This window comes from Vigna unguiculata, chromosome 7, assembly GCF_037176805.1.
Source record: "Vigna unguiculata cultivar grain cowpea cultivar isolate G323 ecotype 2 chromosome 7, ASM3717680v1, whole genome shotgun sequence".
NCBI classification, from domain to species: Eukaryota; Viridiplantae; Streptophyta; class Magnoliopsida; order Fabales; family Fabaceae; genus Vigna; species Vigna unguiculata.
This window is the reverse complement of record NC_140798.1, coordinates 31,067,360-31,081,506: the sequence shown is the minus strand read 5'-3', so window position 1 is coordinate 31,081,506 and position 14,147 is coordinate 31,067,360. Positions and strand designations below refer to the sequence as shown.

The window sequence follows — 14,147 nt, the reverse complement described above, 5'->3', positions numbered from 1 at the left end:
CCTAACCGGTGTAGAAATGAAGTGTTAGGATTGAATCTTTCCCGCTTCTCACATACTCACAGCCATTTTTCCCAGGACACAGGTCTTGTCCATGTTCTAGCTCTTTTCCTTCTCCCGCGCTCTCGCTGACCATTCCCATCGTCGTTGGTGGTTCTCGGTGACGGATTCCTTTCTTCCTCTGGCGCTCTCGCACTCTGCTGTGGTGGTGATCTTTTATTGCTAGTAAAAGTTTATCCCTCGCCTTCGATGACCAATGCTCGTCCCTCACCTTGAAACCTTCACTCTCTTAGCCTAGAAGAATACGCCCAATCCGTGACTTATTATTAAATGTGTGTTGAATAGGGCTCCGATGAAGGTTTCAACCGATGCAATCCACATTGATTCCAAGAAGGTGAAAGACGCTGTGGTGGTTCGGAACGAGTCGGTGTTGAAATTGCGGTTGAAATGGATGTTCGTATTTGATCGTTAGTTATCGAAGAACAACTGAGATGTAGCAACAGAAATTGAAACGACCTAGGTGTGCTTGGCCAAAATGGTGCACAATTTCATGGAGGAACAACCTCTGACACAGAAATGTGGTCGCAACCTGCAACTACTTCAACGCAAATTGCTCACCGCCACCAGAACCATCCACCACGACGCCGCTGAATCACTCAAGGTGAATAATCAATTGTTTGCAGTTTGCTGTGACTTGGTCTTTGTTGTTTAATGGTTTTCAGATTATCTTTTTGTTTAATTTCCTTGTGTATAGGAGATTATAGATATTCTTTTCAAATGCGTGACAAAAGATCTCGGGTTCTGTGAAGGAAAACCTGTTGCAGCATTTACCCTTTACGATTGTCTGCTACATCGGAAATCTTTTGAAGCAGAAAAAACAAGGATATTTGATCGTCTTATTCAGATTATTGGTTCTGAAATAGAGGTAACTTTTTATTTACTCAAACTATTTTTGCATTTGTTATTCAGAGGCAAAGTTTAGTAGATTTAGTCTTTGAAAATTAATTCAACCATGATGGGAATTTTTAATGGTAGAAAGGATTTGTATTTGCTTCCTAACACCTGCTCAAAGCAATAATATTCAAAATACTCATATTTTGTAGTACTGAAAGTAATTTGATTCTTGTATCTCATTCCTAAAATCATCCAATTCTCATCATAAGGCTTCTTGTAATGACATAGAGATTTTAAAATTGATTAGCACTAAGTGAAGTTGCTCAATAGTTATATAAGGCACCTTATCCAAGAATTGAGCCAGAAAATGTGAAACTTCATACATTTAGCACATCAACTTTATTGAAAAAAGTGATGTGTAGTTTATTTCAATGTGGTCTCACATGATATTCAACTTAACAAATTCTGGATCCATGATATTCAACTTAACAATTCTGCAGGATCCAGACAAAAAATGATTCTATGGATTATTGGCTATCCAACACATCTTTGTTTTTCCATCTTCATTGATGTTTAAGAGTACCTACAGCGCGGAAACCGCCCTCTCCGACATCATTTTTTGGGAGGATGGCCCAAGTATCAAGTTTCTTTATTGCCATGTCTTGAGCATAAGCTCCATATTGGGTCATTCTGAAGATTAATATTCTATTTGCAGATATGATTGTTTAGGTGTTATATATTATAAGCTGGTATGAAATTAATTAGACTGTCTAGTGCTTTCAAATGTATAACCAATAATGAAGGTTGTCAATAGGATATGGTTGTCTCCTTATTGCCTGTAACATGCTATATGAGTATACTTAGCTCTGTAGCATGTAAGTGTCTAATGTTTAATACTAATAAAGGCCAAAGAAAATGAAAAATAAACTATGCAAGAATTGCTACCCAAAATCAGTAAAATCTCAATTATATTTCTATTACACACCTTGTTCTATGCTAACAACTCTTTTTTATGAAAAAAGTAATAAATTTTCTTGGTCTGATTTTTGTCCCAAATAAGAGGCATAAAAGATTATGCTTGTGCTATAGTAGCATCCATACACATTGTTATTTTCATTTTAATTAGACCTAAATATTGTAACTATTGATTATAGAGATAATTCCATTAAACTCACTATATGGAATTTGATGTTTCTCAGGGTTTTCGATCATCTAATAGGCTTTCCAGCAGTGCTTTTGATGTAGTGCATCAGGTTGGTGCCAAGTATCCTGCTCTGCTTTTCAAGCAATAGCTTGCAGCTTACATGGAAAAGATATATGGAATTGTTCGAGAAAATTTTAGGACAAATTTGACACTTCTGCTTTCTTCTTGCATTAAGGTATGGAAGCTGTGTACTTTGTTATGGAATATTTCTTGGTATTCATATGCATGTGGTGCCTGTGTGCAACAAATTATAGGCCAGTAGGATCAGTATCATATGTGGAATTAAGTGGAGGTAGCAAGTATCTACACAGAGTGTAAATTTCACTATGCTTATTCCACTTAATTTAGTTGACAATAGATCTATTTAGATAAATTTCAACTTAAGCACTTATAGGAGAAGAAAAAAAGGAAATAATGTTTTGAAGAAGCTAAGAGAACTTTTGCAAATCAACTTTTGAAAAAGCCTACTTTCTTTTTTCTCTCTCAGAAGTACTTAAAAGAGAAGTTTATTTACACTTTCACTATGCTTATTCCACTTACGTATAATAATATGACTTCAGGCAGATAGAGAATTAAATGACACCAGCCAACAAGCAGGTTCTTGGGTCAGCATTATGGAGTGCCTTAATAAATATCTAGAGATTATGAAAGAAAACTATGTATATGAAGGTTTAACAGTACAGTGAATTGGTATATGTACAACCCTTGCCTTCCAAGTACTTTTTAATGTTATAGAGCAAAGTGATTTTAAGTTTTGCCCCAGGTGCCTACTGTTCTAGTTCACAAGCTATTTAATCAAATTTTTCAATACATCAATGTCTTGTTTCATTCAACCCTTTTACAGTAATGGACTAATTATAGGCATTGCATCTAGGTTGACTTGAGAATTGGGAATGCTATGTTCTCCAGCATTCTTTTGCAAGGAGAGTGTTGCACGTTCAAAGATGGAGAATATATAAAATCAGGTTTGGCTGAGCTAGAAGGATGGTGTACTGAAGCAACGAAAGAGGTACACTGTATTCCACCCTTTTATAACTTTCCTATGCACACTGAAGTCTCTTACATTCTGCAAACAGTGATTGAGGAGTGTGTCCAAAAGCGTCAGAGAGTATGTTCTAGAACTCTAATTCTTATGTAGCTAATAACTATCTCTGTTGCAATACATTAGCTCATCTTTGGATGAATTCAAACATGCAACACAAGGAGTTAAATTCTTGGTATGCCTAATGACCTCTTCTGTGATATGAACACTTTTGCTTTTCAAACAGACTTCATTCGTTGGATAAATTTAACCCAATTGATTAACATCTTACTCTAGACTTCATTCCTCTCCCTCGTTTTAACTTTTTGATGAAATCATTTTTCCAGGTTGCAGAATAGAATGGAAGTTGTGTAGATAGTTATTTTGAAGTTTCAAATAGTAGTTTAGTGTTGTTTTCAGTTTTAGCCTATTCTAGTCTAGTCTAATTGAAGTTTTAGGTTCTTGATAGTAAATTTTTGACCAAAGAGTTTTGAAGGAAGTTTGGAAGTGGTGTATTTCGTTTCTTTTAAGTGTTTATAAAAGATGATCTTAAGTATTTTATGAGTTTTTATGTAAATATTAAATGTATAGTTATTCAGTTTAAAATTGTATTATATCTCATAAATATTAGATTGTATTTTATGTGAACATCAGATTGAATGAAATCGGTCGCTGACTGTTTTGGATAATTATATATAGATTTTGTATGCACTAAGAAACAAACAAATTTTTTATAAAAAAAAAGTAATAAATATCTTTTTATAAAAAAAAAGTAATAAATATCTTTTTATACCGGTTAAGGTATTGACCTTAACCAATACCTTAACCAGTATAGTAATTTACTTTTTTTTATTACAAAACTTTCTTTTTTCAAGTGTACTTTGAATACCAATTTTAAAAACGATATAAAAATTTGACTTTTTTATATCTGAAACCGGTACCGATATAGAAAGTTGAATCTTTCTCTATTGTATGTAACTATGTCATTTTCAGAATTTGTATAAAAAGTCTTTCTTAATTGGAATAAAATATTTTTCTTGAATTAGTAAAAACTTTACATTTCTTGTTATATAAAGACAATTAAGCAAGGGATAAGATAATAGTTCCGTCGTCGCATGGTAAAAAATATATACTTTTTAATAATTTATAAAATAAAAGAAATTTAGACAAAAATATTCAAATTTATGAAAACTTTGAAACTTAACTAAGCGTTTGGATAATATCAATTGGATGTGAAATTTGAATTTTTGTAGTTCTAGTTTCACTTTTTTAGGTGATTATTTATTTGTTTGTTTTCAAAAATGTAGTTTTTTATTTTATTTTTTTATTATGCTAATGCATAAGTTCGTGGGGATTTCTATGTGTTTTATTTATTTTTTTTGTTTCTATTATACCGTTGATATTTTTATGTTTGTTTTTTCTTCTGTTTTTCTTTCTTCTAATCTTCAATTGGTGATTTGGTGTTGGTGTCTTTTTAACTTAATTACATATTACATTCGAATCCCAAAGATATAATTGCATTAACAAATATGTAAGATACTTAGAGTTTACAAATAATATTCGAGTTTAACTGAATTATTTTTTATTTATTTACTTCTTCAAATATTAAACATTTCAATATATAATAATAATCCTCAAAAATAGCTTAATTATATTCTTTAAGCACTCTAATTTATCATTTTCCATTCTATTTTCATGGTTTACGTACTACAATGATCTCATGTGCGTTTTTTCTTCATCTGTTTTACTGTTGAATCATCCGTTGAATGGGTGTTTATTATCTGATATGTTATATTTGAAAGACTTAGAAAGTGTGATTTCAGACACTGATTTGATTTGATACTCTGGCCTTCTTCAGTCAAAAAGGATGTTCAGAAACCCACCTAAATGTGTTGTCCAAAAATGAAACTCTACTAGCGGTGACATGAACTGGCATAACATTGATAAATTTCAGTAACCACTTAATAAGCTAACTCAAGCAAACTCAAGCATAGAAGTACTGTGATACATTTTTAATAAGCTAACTGAAGCAAACCTTCGCAGTGATGCAATAAATTCTTGCTTCGTTACATGCTTCATCTCCTCCAATTCCTTAGAATAATTGGATACGTGGGAAAGGAGAATAAAAATAAGGTAAGTGATGTTAGTTACAATACCATGCATTACCTTAGTTTTTATTACACGTATATGTGCAATACACACGCGAAACTATTTCATATATCCACAACTTCAGAAGCTAGATACACGTTCACAGAAACAAAAACAAAAACAGAAACAGAACCATACCCACTCTAGGTGGACCAGATAGACCGATAATTTTCCGTGCATATATCTGATGGACCTACAAGTCCTTTAAAGTCATATAAAGATGGTTCTTTCAAGAATACCTATCATAAAATTACACTTTATCAGTCGAAAAATATTCAAGTTAAATGTTGGCCTGTAACAATAAGAATGAAGTTTATCAACTTACCCATATCTCTTTCCTTTATCTCTTCACTCTCCTTTCTCACATTTTCCTAATCAGTACTTGTAATATTCCTTTAATTATTATCCTTAAATGCCATCAGAATGAAACTTGTTAATTTGACATGGTTTGTTTATCTCCCATGCTGCAACAAAAATAAATGGTTGTTATGTTTAATGTTTGATAGGGAGAAGTGAAGCATTTATTTTGACTGCATTAGTTCTAAAACAAAGCATCAGAGTATAATAAATCTGACATTATAATTTCGACAACAACTCAATGTGCAACACAGATCAAATATATCGAGGAAAATTTTAAGCCATAAAATCTGTATGTGATTCCTAATCACGATCTTGTGAAACTGCAGAGAGAACTTGAAAAACGAAGGATGAGAGCTTTAGAGGATTTCCAAAATAAGATTACATCTATAGATCACATTGCAGAGCGGGCGAGAACCAGGGCAGAAGAAAGTCGGAAGAATGAAGTAAAAGAAGCGAAAGCAAAGGCAAAGGCAAGTGTAATTCGATCAACAAGAACAAAAAAAGGAAAATGTATATATCGGGTGGTGACTGACCGATGCGGCAGATATGGCAGTGACAGCGAAAAGAATTGATGGCTTAGAGTTCTGTATCGACCCTAGATCAAGAACATTTCATCCCAATTGATACCTTCTTGTGGAATAGATTCGAAGCACTCATCATCATATATGATTCAGTGTTACTCTTTCGACCAGCAAACGAAGAGTTGCCATGGAGAAAACCGAAAGGGAGAGCATTGAATAACGATTCAGTGTTGCTCTTTCATCGAACGAAAGAAGAGATACGAGCCATAGAGAAAAACGAGAGGGAGAGAAGAGATACAAAGTTCGCGATGGCAAGTTCGATGAAACAACACATCAATATGTAATTCTTCGCTACTCCATTAACTTTTTTTGTTAAATTATTTTATCGTTAAATTTCAAATCGTTCGTGTTTCTTGATTAAATTATGTTATTAATTTCTATTTTTATTTTAAAATATCCATTTGGTTCTTTTATATATTTTTATAAGTCTTAATTATGTTTCAATTTTTGAAAAATGGTATCAATCAGTTAAATTGGGTTAAATTGCATAAAGGGAATAATGAATTGACATGGTGACGTCAGAATAAACAATGACAAGAAAAATAAAATTCAAATAAATTACTGACATGAAAACCTGTTCTTTAATAATTAAAAACATAATTTATAATTTAGGATTTTTGTAAATAACACTAGGGATTATGTGAAGTTGGGATTTGTATTTGAAGGGAAATGGAAATTGAAGATTGATAAAAAATTGACCTGTTTGGTGAAGGTGATTTCGATCTGCCAGCCATGTATTTGCGTTCTAGGAAGAAGAGAAAAAAGAGTTCTGCTGGTTTGTTGAGGAGGAGATTATATAGCGAGAGTGTCAGAGTCAGTATCAGAAGAAGAGTATCGTAGACGAAGGAAGAGTAAGAGGAGTAGAAGAAAAAAAAAGAAGTAATAGGAATAGCAGGAAGAGAAGATACAACGATTCAGATGGGAGTGACGAAGCGGATCCATGGGAGAAAGAGAATGAAACATTTTGTCTTTTTGAGCGAAGCGGATCCATTCAATGTGGGTATATAGCTGGTTGATTTTATTGGGATGCCTAAGATTTTTGCTATCATAGGAATGATCCATTTCCGCAGAGCCTTATTGCAGAATTTCCCGGTTAGAATTGTAGGTATGCTCACTAGCATCCTGCCCACATATACAACCACACTCGTTTTTTAAGAGAACAAACGAGGAACGACGCGATGGTTCAATTTTATTTTAAAGATCATTGGTTTAATTTCATTTAAAACTGTCGGTCAAAACCAATCTTCTATCAAATCTTCCTTCAACACCTCAATCTTATATCCGTGTTCAATCCTCATTTTTTTCGTGAATAAAAAAACCCTAATTTGGCAGCATAATCCAATTTCAATTTATGTCCATTACAAAAATCCTATTGGAAGAATTTTTTAATAATTTAATTATTAAAAATTAATAATCCACATCATTATTTTTTATTTTGCATAGTCATTATTTATTCATAGAGAACCCTGCCTGGTCATTAGTCACTAGTTATTATGCTCTTAATGTCGTTCAACCCAATTTAACATACATGACATGATTAATACTATTTTTCGAAAATGGAGACCTAATTGAGAATTATAAGAATAGAATGACCAAATTGATATTTTTGAATGAAAATGGAGACCAAAGACATAATGTAACTTTATTTATTTATCTCAATTTAGTTATTATTTTAGGAAATTTGTTACCATGAAACCCTCCCGATTGCTAATACACTAATAATGTTAATTGATGTGTCATCTGTCAGATTTTTTTTAAAAAATATAAATTTTTTTCACGTGTCAAGTTGATGTGCCACGTGACAGAGACTGTGACATGGTAATGATAATGCCATATGTCACTGTTGATGTGAACCATTTCAATTTAATCCCTGTATTTATTATTTTGTCCCGGTTTAGTTCTAATTTTTTTAAAGCAGTAGCAATTTCATCTCTTTCAAATTTTGAGACAAAAATTAATTTTATATAAATATTACAATGATATTTTTATTCTAATTGATATTTTTAGTCAAACTAAATTTATTTAATTTTATATTTTAAATTAATTTTTGTTTAAATTTTATTTTAAATATTTATATATTTATAATTTCTAGACAAATATTAGAGTTTATTTAAAAATAAAAACTTTATAAATTCAAATATAAAATTTTAAAAAAGTTTTATAACAATTTAAAAGAAATATATTTATTTAAAATTTTATTTAACAATTTATAACATTTAAACTGTTTTAAAACTGTTTTAAAATAAATTTATTTACCCCTTTATAATATTTTAAATTGTTATAAAACTATTTTAAAATTTTACATTCCAATTTATGAAGTTGTTATTTTTAAACTAACTCGATTATTGATACATAAATATTTGAAACAAAATTTAAACAAAGTTTAATGTAAAATATAAATTTAAATAAACTTAATCTTGTTAGAAGTATCATTGTAAAGTTTATATAAAAGTTAAATTTGACCTCAATTTGGATATGGATGAAATTCCTTCCATTTAAAAAAAGTTGAAACTAAATTGAGACAAAATAACAAATATAGAAACTAAATTGTGAAAATTTTCACATTTATCAATGACACGTGAGACTACCATTGCCACATGACACAAAATCAGCTTGATATATGACAAAATTTATATTTAAAAAATATATATAAAAAAAAACATGAAATGATGTCGCATCAGTTAATATTGTTAGTGTACTACTAAAGAAAATTGATCATAATAAATTTCTCAAACTTGAGACCAAATTGAGACAAATAAAACAAACTGATTTAATATTTCTCTACTACAAAATTAGAAACCAATAGAATTATTTAACTTATTTATTTTTTTTAAGAAAGTTCAAAAGGCTAAAACAAATTACAGAATATAAAATTATATAAAAATGTGTGACGGTTAAAAAAAACTGCCATAAATTAAAATATTTCTACAAATTAATTTAATATTTCTAACTATTAATTTAACTATATCACAAAATAATGGCTAATAAAAAGTACTTTTTTTCTCGTAGTGTATGCTCCTTTAAAAACGTAAATAAAGCGTTTAGTAGGCTTTTAAGGATTACAAAATAATAAAGAAAAACTATTAACTTGCATGAAGTAAATTACTGAAACAAAATTAAAAATATAAATGAGGGTGATCCAAAGATATTTTAAAAATTATAAATGAAAAATATTAAAGTGCATGGAATATAAATTACAAAAATAAAATGATTAAAAATAGTATATAGTAAGAGAGGTTAAGATATGTTATAGTGATTATAAATATAAATCCTAATGGTCAAAACCCACTATAAGCTTCAAACAGAATTTCAATGTGAGATGACCTTATCTTCAACGTAGTATTGGCAACTTTTTTCTTTAATCTCTTTGAATCTTCTTATTTTTAGTAGACTTATCAACGAGAGACATTATTTCAATACTTAGTCAATAGAGTGATTAATAATCACCTAAAACTATTGTAATTGGCAAGTCATACCAAAAAGTAAAGTTTGTGACAAGTAACAAGTCTTAAAAATCTCTTTCGTCGACTCTATTTTCACCCTTATAGTCTCTTCTTTTCATTTCATTTTTAAGATGTATTTTTTGGAGTGTTTCAACAGGTTTTACACCTATCTAGTTTGGATTTGATTATTTCCAAATCTGTAATTATATATTAACATTTAAAGACCTTCTGGAATTGGTAAGAGCGTGGTAGGTTTGGACTCGTGTATGCATGATTTCAACACGGTGAGTTTCTTAAAATGCAACTTGTTGCGGATTGACTTTTTCTGTTTTTTTTTTTAGGTCCATTTTCTTTTCGGTTCCGTTTCTTCCTCTGTAGGGATCCTACTTGCTGCACCAAAGTTTTTTCTCCTGCACCTCCTTAACCTTCTCCAAAATGGCTATTTTACCCTCATTTATCTTTTCTGCCTTTGGTAAATAGTTAAGTTTTTTTGTCCTAATTTCACATCTCATCTTCCCTATGTTGCAGCCCCTCCTGTGGTCGTCTTCTTCGGCCGTTGGCGACTGTTGTGCACCTCCATAGTTTGCTCGTGATCCCCTTTCTTCTGTACTCACAGTTTCATCAAGTACCTTCATCCACCCATAGAGTTTGAGTTAGTCCTTGAACCCCTCCACCCCTGTTCTTGTTTTAGTGTTGTTGCACCTCCATCTTTGTTTCAAGGTAAACTTTTAAGGTTTTGCACAAGGTGGGGTGAGGGTGTTGAAAAAAATATGATTTCCTGATTGTACATATGTGGTGGGTGAACACAGTGCAGAGGGAGATGGGATAGGTTATATTAACAGCTTCCAAAATTAGTAATTCGGAATGTATTTCCCTTCCGTAATGTATTTTCGGATCCGGAAATATATTATGGATTCTAAAATGATTATGACTATTCCGTTGCAAAGGATGACAATAATTATACAAAACATTTGTTAAAGTGGTTGAGATGACATAGTATTAACTTTTATATCTATTAATTTAAACTTCGACTAACTTTTAACTTTTATATGTACTAATATTTGCATAATTTCAATGACCTAACACTAATACACTAATGGATTCAAAAGCATTAACTTATGTTTAACGTCAACAAAGTATTTTCTATTTAGACGTTAGTTAGAGTTACAATTATTTTACAATACTTTTGTATATATCAGTTAGTTAATTATAACCATTCTGAAATCATTTAATATTTTCTTTGGATATTTTTCAACTGTCTTCTATGTGAAAATATGAAGTTTTATGATAATTCAAAATTTAGAATAGTTTCTCTTAAAAAAAACTATATCATATGACGATAATTTTACTCTAATCGTCGTTATATATCAATTTCAATGATGGTTAGGGTGATATTTGTCATGGTATATTGTATACGTGATTTATTTGTTAATTTTTTAATTATTAATGGGTTCAGTTAATTTTAAAACCGTCGTTGTTTTATATGCAAATTGATGACGGTTAGTGTTCTCATTGTTAATTTTCTCATACTTTTAACGATGTTCAATAAAACGACAAATCTGAAACTGTGGTAACATATTTTTTTAACTGTCATCAAAAGTTATATCTACAGTAATGTTCACAACCTATTTTGACATATATATATATATATATATATATATATATATATATATATATATATATAAAATTAATTAATTAATTAATTAATTAATTAATTAATACATGTTGCTTTTTTAACATCCAAACTTTTAAAGAATCATATTATTTAATTTATTTTTATTTTAAAATAAGAGTTAGAAAATATTACGTTTTACACTCTCTGAATCATGTTAAAAAATATTTATATTCCATCTAGATAAAATCTGAATATTGAAAAAGAAATAAAGTAGTTTTTAAAAGTTATTATAATTAAGTAAAATGGAAAAATGTTAGTAAAAATAAAATAATAAGAAGAAAACACAATAATTAAAAAAAATATATTTAGTTATTATATATATATATATATTAAAAAATATCTTTTAAATGAATCTTCTAGAAAATAAAAAGCATGAATAAGAAAAGAGAAAAAGGAAAAAGAAATAAGAAAAGGGTATAAGCTTTATCTCTTAGTAATCATGAATAAAAAAATTAAAAGGAAGTTGCAGAAAATTAAACCCGCGAGCCTAATTAACTTACAAAACTGAACCATTTCCACATTTAATTTAAGAAAGGAAGTTTTCCTAGATAGATAGTCGTTTAGAGGAACAACCAAAGAAGAGAGAGATACAAAAGAAGCATTTCGATTCTGTATCACAGTGCTGACCGAGTGCTGAAGAAAATATTGTTATTATTTTGGCAACTTGTTCCATTTGCGTGTGAAAAGTCAAAGGGTCTGAAGCCGTAATGGGAAGGTCAAAATAAAAAACACAGAAACATACGAGGAAAAACTAATTTAATGTCTCCTTCACTCAGTTCAACAATTCAGCGTTATGGGCAATGTTCGCAGCCCCCCACTTCTGCTTTTAGTTTTGACAAATATTCAATCCTCATAGTGCTCATCCTCCTAAATCCAATGTCACATCCTTTCCCCATCTCTCCCTATATATAAATCACTCTCTCTATCACAACGGAACCACCTAAGATATTTTTCCACAACCACCTCGTATTCCAAACCAAAACAACAAAGGCCAAAGAAGTGTATATGGAGACTATCGGTGTTGGGGCAATGAGAAGCTTATCAGATAGTGAAGGAGAATCGGCAATTAAGAAAGGATCATGGACTGAGGAAGAAGATTGTCTTCTCATCAACTATGTCAACCTCCACGGCGAGGGCCATTGGAATTCCCTCGCTCGCTCTGCAGGTAATTAAGCATGCATTCATGTATATATAGTTGTGACCAAACTCCTGAATAATTAAAATCTTTAACCGTGTTTGTTATCATGCATCAGGTCTAAAGCGAACGGGAAAAAGCTGCAGGCTAAGATGGTTGAACTACTTGCGTCCAAATGTTCGACGTGGGAACATCACCCTTCAAGAACAGCTCTTGATTCTCGAACTCCATTCCCGCTGGGGCAACCGGTACGTGTATTATGATATTATTTACGTACTGTGTTGTGTAGAAGAATAGAATATCATTGTTTAACTTCCTATAGTTTTGCACGTTGATCATACTAATTAATATAATATAAAGTAATGCGTTGCGTTGTGTTGTGTTATTATTTATTGAAGGTGGGCTAAAATAGCAGAACAATTGCCTGGGAGAACAGATAATGAAATAAAGAACTATTGGAGGACGAGAGTGGTGAAGCAAGCGAAGCAACTCAAATGTGATGTGAACAGCAAACAGTTTAGGGATGCTGTGCGTTTTGTTTGGATGCCACGCCTTATGGAGCGGATTCAAGCTTCTTCTGGGAATGCTTCTTCTTCCTATGGACATGGCCAAACCACATTGTGCAACACTCAAACACACGCTGAATCTAGTGGGGTCAATCCCATGATGTTTTGTGAAAGCTCAGTGATTTCCTCGTACTCTTCAGGGGTTGATGTTCACCCTCTTTCTCTCTCTGATGCGAGTACAACTTCATCTTGCAATTTAATGGGAGATGGTAGCTGTTCATCGGACAGTGTTGAAAAGGGGTGGCAGCAGTGGGACTACTCTGATCTCCAGGCATTTGAACCCAACCATGGTTTTGGTGATGCAGACTTGTGGACCGATGAAAACATGTGGTTTTTGCAGCAGCATCTTGTTGATGAGTTTTGATCCAGTTTTTCTGTATACACTACCCATTATATTAGATAGTTCAAAGATATCAGAGTTTATCTGACTTCATATCGATAAACTACTGAATGAAATTTAACCGAGGATTGATTGTTTGTAACTGTCCAACTACTGAATGATATATATTCTTTTTTACAAAAGTAAAATCATGGTAGTCGAATGACGCATTTGCTTGAGAACAATCTCATGGAAATGTTCTGAGAAGCACAAATAAAAGAAATGGGTTTGCATCTACATAAACAAATCCAAAATCTATTCGAAACTAAGAATCTTCAACACTGCCTTGTATTTTGCCTTCTAATCCTCTAGAAACATGTACGAAAAATAAAAAACGTGATGGGAGTTTGAAATTAATTAATTTACTGAGTAGGAAAACTGGATGAGTACGTACGTTGCAAAGTAATAGTATATTGGTTTAAATTCAATGGGTTTCTCATTGGAAGCACTAAGTGCCGCAACATTTGAAAAAAATCAGGTTTTCATTGTTATGTAATTCATTTGAGTCTTGAGTCGTTCACACGTAATTGGTCAGTCAACTATATTTATTGTTTCTTTTTCTTTGGTTTCGGATGTGGCTATAGTAGGTTGTAGAGTTGAAGTCACAGATGACCTCATATCCAGTGCTGTGTTTTTTTAATATATTTGTTTTCATACCAGGTTTTACTTAAGGAGGCCAGTTATATAGTTTTTCATTACCATTTTCAATGTTCATAAATTCTAGGTATAGGTTGACTGCTGATA

General features: G+C 31.4%; 2 protein-coding genes and 1 long non-coding RNA gene across 9 annotated transcripts; 2 read left to right on the top strand and 1 right to left on the bottom strand.

Annotated features, from left to right (window-relative positions):
* Positions 1–11: 11 nt before the first annotated feature.
* LOC114190891 (myosin-17-like) lies at positions 12–3,728 on the top strand. 7 transcript variants are annotated; one of them, XM_085675694.1, is made up of 7 exons: positions 12–658; positions 752–922; positions 1,392–2,270; positions 2,656–2,754; positions 2,970–3,104; positions 3,256–3,312; positions 3,464–3,727. In XM_085675694.1, the coding sequence occupies exons 3-7, from the start codon at positions 2,196–2,198 to the stop codon at positions 3,473–3,475; spliced, it is 378 nt and encodes a 125-aa protein (XP_085531820.1). In that variant the 5' UTR covers positions 12–658; positions 752–922; positions 1,392–2,195; the 3' UTR covers positions 3,476–3,727. The 7 variants fall into 7 exon arrangements, 6 of the variants coding, with proteins under 6 accessions (XP_085531820.1, XP_085531822.1, XP_085531817.1 ...); XR_014996617.1 differs by having other exon boundaries at positions 2,656–2,785; positions 2,970–3,312; positions 3,464–3,728; XM_085675696.1 differs by having other exon boundaries at positions 1,392–1,527; positions 2,091–2,270; positions 2,656–2,785; positions 2,970–3,728.
* A 1,032-nt stretch (positions 3,729–4,760) lies between these two features.
* On the bottom strand, positions 4,761–6,522 carry LOC114192809 (uncharacterized). Its single transcript, XR_003606149.2, has 3 exons — positions 6,158–6,522; positions 5,590–5,728; positions 4,761–5,503 (listed from the first exon to the last, which is right to left on the bottom strand). It is a non-coding gene; the product is annotated as an uncharacterized LOC114192809 (long non-coding RNA).
* A 5,594-nt stretch (positions 6,523–12,116) lies between these two features.
* LOC114190840 (transcription factor MYB78-like) lies at positions 12,117–13,640 on the top strand. Its single transcript, XM_028079887.2, has 3 exons — positions 12,117–12,488; positions 12,577–12,706; positions 12,857–13,640. The coding sequence occupies exons 1-3, from the start codon at positions 12,329–12,331 to the stop codon at positions 13,386–13,388; spliced, it is 822 nt and encodes a 273-aa protein (XP_027935688.2). The 5' UTR covers positions 12,117–12,328; the 3' UTR covers positions 13,389–13,640.
* The last annotated feature ends 507 nt before the right edge of the window (positions 13,641–14,147 follow it).